Genomic DNA, 8,992 nt, shown 5'->3' on the forward strand with positions numbered 1-8,992 from the left:
ATGATGATTTTTATTTCCCATTGTGTGTTTTTAATCTGACAAATGTATTTACAGCTTCCCTAAAAAAGGGCCTCTTAAAATGTAAACACTGACAGGATATTTGATATTAGGAAACTGTTATATATTTATTTAGGTGTGATAATACTGCTGTGGGGGTTTTGGTGGGATCTGGGGTTTTTTGGAGTAATTATGGTTTAGAGATTCATACAGAAGTATTTGTGGATGAGATCATATGTGGGAGAGGGAGTAGATGAAATATAGAAAAAACAAGATGAGATATGAGTTGGTAGTAATCGAACCTGGATGTTAGGTGGTCTGTCTACCACTGTATGTTTTTCTACAGAATTTCAAGTAAACTTTTTAAAAAGTTAGACCTTTTATACCCACACATAGATATGCATGTGATATTTAGATATGAAGGTGGCACAGTATTCAGCTAACCAAAATAACTTGGGTTTTGAATCTCGAAAAGTAGTGGAAAAAAAAATAATCAGAGCAAAGAAAGAAACTGTATTAACCGTACATTTTGAACTTGGTCTTCTTTTAAAATTATAAGTTTTTTAGGCACAAAATAAAATGGAATGAGCACATTTTCTCTCAAAAGCCAAATGGATAGATATATATCACAACCCCAGTCAAACACCTATTTGTTAAAAATAAAACAATCAAAAACAACTGCATACGTTATACATACATATATGTGTGTGTGTGTGTGTGTGTGTGTGTGTGTGTGTGTGTGTATGCAATATATATCCCTACTTGTCCACCAAAAATGTTTCTGGGAATCTGGTGGCCCCTCTTGATTACTGAGAGGGGCCACACTGAAGCCCAGGATAACCATGCAGAAAGCAGAACCACTTGTAACCAGCTCTTACAAGTACTTTCCTAAACCAACCACAGACAGCAATGATGAACCAAATTCCAAGCAGTATGTTCTATTAAGAACATGCTGCCATTTCAATTCCTATTTTAAAGCAAGAAAGAGAGACAGAAGGAGGTCACACTGTACGGTAACCACCCACCTTGGCAAACTTAAAGCCACAGTTGGAATTATCCTAATAAGTGGTGAACCTCAACACTCAAAATTTTGGCCAATAAACCATCAGTTCTAGAACAAGAGAGTGACTGATTCAATCACTAACATCAAAATCTATAACCACCACCAATACCACCAACATCACCATCATCACCACCGCCACCATCACCACCACCACCACCACCACCTCCTCCTCCTCCTCCTCCTCCTCCCTTACTCCCAACCACTGGCCACCATCCACCACCATCACCAGCAGCAGCCCAAAAGCAGTTCAAACAGAAAAGGACAACACTGACAGGAAGCCTTCCTTTGAAAAAAATATTTAAACCGGACACCCCAACACATAAACAGAACCAGCAGTCTAAACCTGTACAGTTACTGTATGTGAGATTTAAGCTGTCATTAACAAAGCTTGCATCTGAACATCTGAAACAATACCATAATAACAGCAAAAAAAAAAAAAATGGAAAGGGAAAAGTTTCCTTCAGGAACCTCAAACCATCACATCAGGTGCATGAAACACTATAAGCCAACTATAAACTGTATCTTGGTTTTGTGCTTAAGAAAGGTGGACCAACTCTGCAGAATCTCAAAGCCTTCTGTGTGTGTGCATGGTGTGTGGGGGGTGGGGACAGGGAGGCAGGGGGAGGAAAGAAGGCGGTTAAATTGACAGAGGCCAATGACCAATACCACAGCAAAGGAGATCCGTCCAGGCAAAGACAGTTTCCTCCTAAGCCCTGGACAGTTTCCCTCTCCCTCCCTTTTCCCTTTCCCCTCACCCTAGGAGCCAGTTAGCCAGGAGGAAATGTGCGTTTGGAAATCAACACTGCAGGTGCCCAAGGAATAAAGAAAGACACACACACACACACATAGACACACACAAAGCCAATCACTTAGAAAGAAAAAAAAAGAAAACACTTAAAGGAAAGGGAGAGGGACAATTGGTGACAAGCCCTTCAGATAGCAGCTAGGATTTTATTCTTTCCTCCTACCAGTCCTCCTGTGTACCTTTTTCTGTCCTTTAACTAAATTGCTCATGCACACACACACATGTGCCTATGTATGTGAACAGATAATATTATAATTAACCCTTTCGGTAACAGAGCCCTATACAGAATACAGAGAGATATTCCATCCTTCCTCTTCTCTCTCCCCTCCTCCCTCCTTTCTCCCAACCAGGAGAAAACGCCCCCTTCCCCAGCTTCACCAAAAAAAAAAAAAAAAAAAAAGAACGAGGGGGTAGTGGGGGGAGGTGCAAAGAAACCATAAAACCCCATCAGTCCCCGGTCCCGAGGACACCAGGGAAAGGTATATACTACACAGACACATACACACGGACATATGACTCTGTAGAAAGCACACAGAGAACCGTCCACAGGCGCCCCAAACCCAGCAGAGAGACTTCCACCAGCCAAGAAGCCATGATTGGGGAGGGAGAGGAGGAAGGAGTGGGGGCAGAGCTCTCCGTGGAGAGGGGGCGCATTGTTGTGATGCCTGAACCCCTTTCTTTCTGCCCATCTGCTCTGGAGGGGGTGCAGGGAGGGGGCGCAGGGGAAAGGCGAGCGAGGAAACGAGGAGACCAGGCACGGCTTCGCGACTCCCTCCTGCTGCCTGTCTGCCCGCGCCCCCAGCTCCCCCCACCAACAATAAGATCTCAGCTCAGACAGACAGACAGACAGACAGCCCCGAGCTCGGCGGGGGAGGCCGGAGAGTCGGGCGCAGCCGAGTGGGGTCGTGCATAAAGGGAACCCGGGGGGAGGGGGGTCCCCCTTACCTCCAGCGCTTCAAAAGTGACAAAGCTGGTCATGGCAAATCCATCAATGATGTCCTCTTCGGCCGAGGTGGACTCTCTCCGCTTCCTCCGCGGGGGTCTGGGCCGGGACGGGGCGGAGGACGGGGGCTTCCCATTGTCTTCCTTGTCGGAGCCCGACGACGAGGCGAGTGAGAGCGCCCGGGTCCGGCCAGCCCCGCCGCCGCCGGCCGCGCCGGCCCCCAGCCCGCCCCGGGAGCGCCTCTCCCGGTCTCGCTGCGACCGCGACCGCCGCTTTTTGCGGAGTCCATGGCCCCGCGTCGGGCCATCCATGGCTCTGCCGCGCCGGGGTCTCCCCGCTCGCCCGCCACAGGCTACGGCCGCGGCCACACACAAAAAAAATTGACACCGAGCCCTCCCTCCCCCTTCACGGCTTCCCTCCGCCCCGAGGAGGGCGCGGGGGAGACGGCGGCCGAAAGAAGGGAGAGAGGGGAAGAAAGAGAGGAGAAAGAAAAGGGGGAAGGGGCGGAGAGAGGGGAGGAGGGACGGGGAGCGAGGGCGAGAGGCGAGGAGCCCAAGTGTGGGGCTCCCCACAGCACCAAGGGTCGGAGATGCCTGGGAGCAGCGCCGAGCAAAGTAATGGCTGAACACACAGGTCTCCTTTAGAGGAAAAAAAATAACTCACCAAGCAGGCAATAAATCAGAATAGCGGAATGCTTTGATCAAGAGACTGGGAGGCTCCGGGGAGCCCTCCCCGCGGCCATTCTCCGCCGCGCCCCCCGCCCCCCGAAAACGCCCGCGCCCCCCCTCAACCCGATCCAAAATCGGGTCCGAAAAAGGTCGCGGGAAAAGTGGGGGCAATGAACTTCACCCGCCCCTAGCGCAGGAAAACACCCCCGCCGCCTCTCACACACGCCTCGGAGAAAACTCACTCCCAGGCTCCCAAATTTTTAAGAAATGCAGCCGGGGGAGGCCGGGGCTCCGGAACGACCCGAGAGGGGTGAGACCCCCCAGAGAGGGGAGCATAATAATGCAATCATTAGCGGAGGAGAGGGCGAAACTGCGAGCGGCGGAGGAGAAGGGAGGCGGAGGAAGGGAAGGAGGATGCTGCTGGAGCAGTTGTGGGGTTTGCTTTTCGGTCTTCGAGGGGGGAGGAGAGGGAGATGAAAGAAGAGAAGAAGCAAACCCTGTCGCTGCCACCCGCCCCCTCCTCACAAAAATATTTTTTCCAGTCCCAGAGAAGAGGTCACCCTTCCTCAAAAAAGGGAGGGGGTGAGTCAGTCAGTCGATGAGGAAAGCAGAAAGAAATCTCCGCGGGAGAGACACCGGTGTGCCGCCGCCGCCGCCGCCGCCGCTTCTCTCGCCGCCCCGCCTGAGGAGAAGCGCAGCCGGGAACGCTGCTCTCGCCGTCGCCGCTAACGCTGCCGCCGCCGCCGCCGCGAAAGCCCCGAGCTGGAGGGTGCACGGCGTGTCCCCGGGCGGCTGCAGCGGGAGCCCGGGCACTGCCCCATCCTCCGCCCGCCCGCCAGCCGCGCGCAGCACCCGCTCCTCCCCCTCCGCAGCCGGCCCACCGCCGCCGCCCGCCTCAGCCCAGCCCAGCGCCCGCCAGCTCGCTCGTGCGTTCGTTCGCTCGTGTGCGCGCGCTCCCGCGCACCCGCCCTCCCCGCGCCTCACTCGGCGCGCGCTCCCGCCCCCGCGGCCCCGGCCGGCGGGATCACGTGGACGGCTGGGCTCCCTCCTCCCCCGCCCCCTCCCCAGTTGTAGAGTGTGTAGAAAGCAAAAGGCTGGGGGCTGGCCGCGCTCGCGAGCCCAGGGCATGCGCGCTGGGGCGGCCGGGCCTGCGCACTGGGGGCGGTGGGGAGCCTCGAGGTGGGCGGGGGCGTGGAGGGGGCTGTCCGTGGAGGGGGCCGCCCGAGTGGGGTCGGCCGCGGCCGGGCACAGTTGGCGCGCGAGGGCGTGGAAGCCGCCGGAGGATCCGGCATGTCTCAGGGCGGACGCGTGCGGGCCCCTGTTCCCAGGCCATTCCGCGCGCGCCCCCCACCTCCTCCTCGGGACACTTGCCCCTGGATCCCCTACCCCCGGCCGACCAGAGGCCGCTTTCTCGGGAAATCCCCAGCCCCCAAGGGTGTTTTCCCTTGGGGACCTGCGCTGCGAGGAAGGGTGTTCAGAGAAGGGGCACAAGGGGGGCGTCCCTGGGAGGGGGGCGCGACTGGAGGCGACAGAACTGGGAGCGGGTGCTAAAGCGCGGGCCTTTGCTCCGCCGGGGCGCAGTAGGAGCACCAACAGGCAGAGTTGGAAACTTTTCCCCCACGTGGCACCACAGTGCGTGGCCGAGTGACCCCGCGCCCGGATGACCCCTGGGATTTCCGCCTAGTCTTCCAGCGGGGGACCTTGGGACGCACCGGCGGCTTAGGATCTGGGAGCGCTAGGCCTAGCAGCTGGGGGCCGAACTTGAACCTCGGCGGCGGCCGCGGGCGAGGGGCGGGGCCGGAGGGGCCCGGACCGCCGCCCCAGCTCAAGGACCCGTTAGACCCGAAAACCGCAGTCCCTGCCCCGCGGGCTTCCTTTCCTTTTGAGGGGGGTTCCCAAGTTTTTCCACCACAGCCCCTTCCTCCCGCCCCAGTGTAGCCGATGCTTATAAAAAGTTGTATTAAAAAGCTGACTGCAGCCCAGAATCGATCAACAAAAGCAACCAGCCTCTCTGGGTAAAATAGCTCTGCGTTTTTCAGGGCACTGGAATTGATCTATACGGATCAGAAAGACACCGACGGCCCGCTCTCAGCAGCCTCTAGGATACTCTTCTCTTTCTGTCCCGGCACTTAAACACCGCGGCACCGTCACTCCTGCCTCCCTAGTAGCCCAAGCTCGTGGAACAAGAAAAGGAAGATAAACTGACATGTATTAATTATTCGCAATGGGCCAGGCACTGTGCTAGAACGTATGATTTCACCTCTTTAAAATACAAATCTGCACATTTTATTAATATTACTGGAAGGGGAATGATAGAGAAAACATTGAGGACGTGTTTTCTCTCACAATCTGACACATCTGATTGACTGATTGATTGATTGTTTTTCATTTAACAATTATTAGGCCTTACCAGGCTTAGGCACAGTTGTAGGTGCTCGGAATACAGCGACGTACAAAACAGAAAAGATACTGCCTGCTTCTTAGATCTTACGTTCTAGCAGCCGAGCCTCACTTGTCTTATAATTCCTAATAACAATTTAATAGTTTGTCATTCTCTTGTTTTAGGTCACACTCCTTCACCTTCCCCATTTCTGAATCCCAGGTCTGGATCTTTATGAAATCTGATGGGGAGATGGGAGGTGGGGGCGAGGACGGTAGCAAAAGGAACCATCCACCCGACTGTGACTAAGATAAGGTTTGTGCCTGTCCAGGAAACAAACCATTTGACCTTAGGCAAGACTTTTAAATGACTATTTTTTTCATCTGTAAATCAAAGAGCTTCAATTAAATGTTCAAAATGTTCCTTTTCAGGTCTACCCATGGCCTTCTCAACAGATGACTGGAAGTTGATTTCGTACTTTATTTCTTAAGAATAGTGACTAACCTACAGGATCTGATTCAATTTATTAGGAACACAGTGCCACCTTCCAAAATTACTTACCTAAGAGGACTGAGCCTGCTGTCTCTGGAGCAGTTAGCTGAAATAGTGCCTCAGAACGGAGCGTACCTGCGTTAACTTCTAGAGTGCTGTTTTCCGGCAGCTGCTGAAATCTACGCTGAGGTTATCAAGCTCATCCTACAAAATAAAACAAGTTCTTTGCAATTTAAAGCAAAAATCTGGGCTCATTTTTAGGGTTTGTGGGGATGTGAAAGTTGTCTTAGATAAGATTCCAGGAAAGCTAGGAATTAATAGTGTAATTACAGTCACTTTTCAACAACTTTGGGGATTCGGTTGAGGGAGGTGTGAAATTGGGAAATTTAATAAAAGGTCTTATATTAGTGACTTTCTAGAGTAGCCTTTGGCAGTCCTGTCTTTAAAGAGTAATAACTGGTAGGGAAAAAAATGAATGGTAATACACTGCATCCAAGAACCTTGCCTCTGGCGAGCATAATTTGCAAACGCATTTTGGGATAATGTTCAGGGTCCAAGTGTAATCCTCCCTGGAATTAGCAATGCCTTTTGGGTCAGAGTTTCATAGATTTCTTCCATCATACAATTAAAATTGTTTTGGGATTATATTGCCCATATTTGTTTCTAATTCTCCATTTTGCCTGTTTTAATTGCCAGTGATTAATAACTGCCATATAATAAGCTAAGCATTTATTATGTTTCAGACACAGTTCTAACTGCATTAAAATAATATCCCATTTAATTCTCGTAAAGTTTGAGAATGGTTTTATTATACCTATTTTACAGTTGAGGAAACCGAGGCTTAAAGTTAAGCACATTGTCCAAGGTGCCTCCACTGCTTAGTCATAAGCTAAATTTGATCTGAATGACTCCAAAACCTTTATCTTAATGCTTATGCTGAAATGCCAGTCTTAAACTGATTCCTCAAGAAATCAAATGCTATGTGTATTGTACAACCACTTTGGAAAGCTGTTGGCAATATCTCTTAAACATATGAAAACCCTATGGCCCAGCACTTCCATGCTTAGGAATATACCAATGTCAAATGTATACCAAAAGACTATTAAAGCACTCAGAGCAACCCTGTTCCTAATAACCCCCAAACGGGAAACAACCCAAATGGTCATAAACAGTAAAAGAGATAAATAATTGGTGGTACGTTCATACTACAGAATACACTCTACAACACTAAGGATGAACAGTCTGCTACCAAATGCAGTAAAACACGTGAACCTCACAAAAGCGACCAGCCTCTCTGGCTGGTGAAAGGGAGACGCACAATTGCAGGAGCCCATTTATATAAAGTACAGAAATAGACAAAAGTCACTGATGCTCTTCAAAGTCAGGATAGTGGTTCCCTTGAGAGAGAGCTGATGTCTAGGAGAGAACACCAATACGGCTTCTGGGGAGATGATCATGTTGTTTCTTGAGCTGGGTACTTGTGTGTTCACTTTGTGAAAATTCACTGAGCTGCACTATTGATATATGCATCTCTGTGTATGTAAATCATGCTTCAATGAAAAGCTTTAAAATGCTGTGTATGTATGAATGCATTAGGGTATTGCTTGTGTATATATGAGTACCTATGTAATACTTTGTTTTTTTATATTAATGACACTACCCAATGCTTATCAATAGTAAAATAAATAAATAAGCTGTGGTTTATTTGGGACATAAATGAAGCTGGAAGCCATCATTCTTAGCAAACTAACACATGAATAAAAAACCAGACACCGCATGTTCTCACTCATAAGTGGGAGTTTAACAATAAGACCACATGGACACAGGGAGGGGAACATCACACACCGGAGCCTGTCAAGGTGCCGGGGGGGAAGGCGAGAGAGAGCATTAGGACAAATGCCTAATGCATGCAGGGCTTAAAACCTAGATGACAGGTTGATAGGTGCAGCAAACCACCATGGCACATGTATACCTATGTAACAAACCTGCACATTCTACACATGTATACTAGAACTTAAAATAAAATTTAAAAAAAAAGATGCGGTTTATTCATACAATACTATAGGCCAAACTTGTGCCCACTCTTAGTCTTCACCTCTCTATCAAGGGTAACCACTATCCTGACTTTTAACAGCATAAACAGCTTGTCTGTTTTTGTACTTCATATAAATGGAGTCCTACAATACAATGGAATACCGTATAGTAAACCAAGATGAAGCATAGCATATTATCAGATTTCTTACTGCATAGCATGAAAGTTAAAGCTTAAACTTGAAATGGTCAGTAGGAATGAACTCATAATTCATAGCAGCAAAAGCTTAGGTGAATTCTTTGCCCAAAAAGATTATAGTTGATAAAGAGTAAAGCTAAAGAAATAATTCCAAAAGAGGTTTCTTGTATAGTAGGGAAAACACTCAAGTGGTTCTGGAAAACACAAAGGGAAAAACTTACATCTGTGTTCAGGAATAAACTACTTAACTCAGAAGAGCCTCTTCAGTTGTGCTGGCTTTTATTTGAATCGATGATTAATACTCAAACTACATCTTCAACATTCAACCTTGACTAGTCAGAGAATACCATTATAACTCAGTGACTGAACTGAACTCAGCCTCACACTAGTAAAAGCTATTTTTGTATCAGACTT

General features: G+C 49.3%; 2 protein-coding genes across 13 annotated transcripts in view; one reads left to right on the forward strand and one right to left on the reverse strand.

Moving 5' to 3' along the window:
- AUTS2 (activator of transcription and developmental regulator AUTS2) overlaps window positions 1-4,330 on the reverse strand; it is a 1,215,487-nt gene extending 1,211,157 nt beyond the window's left edge. For 11 of the 12 annotated variants that reach the window (XM_035291974.3, XM_078354255.1, XM_078354245.1 and 8 more), the window contains exon 1: window positions 2,811-4,071. In XM_035291974.3, the coding sequence (XP_035147865.1) occupies window positions 2,811-3,119 (309 nt within the window). In that variant the 5' untranslated portion in view covers window positions 3,120-4,071. Of the gene's footprint in view, window positions 1-2,810 lie in introns of all 12 variants that reach the window. The other variant, XM_035291973.3, reaches the window with a different exon arrangement.
- Window positions 3,398-6,592, forward strand: LOC118151641 (uncharacterized). The gene is made up of 4 exons (XM_035291983.3): window positions 3,398-3,422; window positions 4,170-5,108; window positions 5,516-6,171; window positions 6,288-6,592. The coding sequence occupies exons 1-3, from the start codon at window positions 3,398-3,400 to the stop codon at window positions 5,527-5,529; spliced, it is 978 nt and encodes a 325-aa protein (XP_035147874.3). The 3' UTR covers window positions 5,530-6,171; window positions 6,288-6,592.
- The last annotated feature ends 2,400 nt before the right edge of the window (window positions 6,593-8,992 follow it).

This window comes from Callithrix jacchus, chromosome 2 (genome assembly GCF_049354715.1).
Source record: "Callithrix jacchus isolate 240 chromosome 2, calJac240_pri, whole genome shotgun sequence".
In the NCBI taxonomy this organism is placed as follows: domain Eukaryota; kingdom Metazoa; phylum Chordata; class Mammalia; order Primates; family Cebidae; genus Callithrix; species Callithrix jacchus.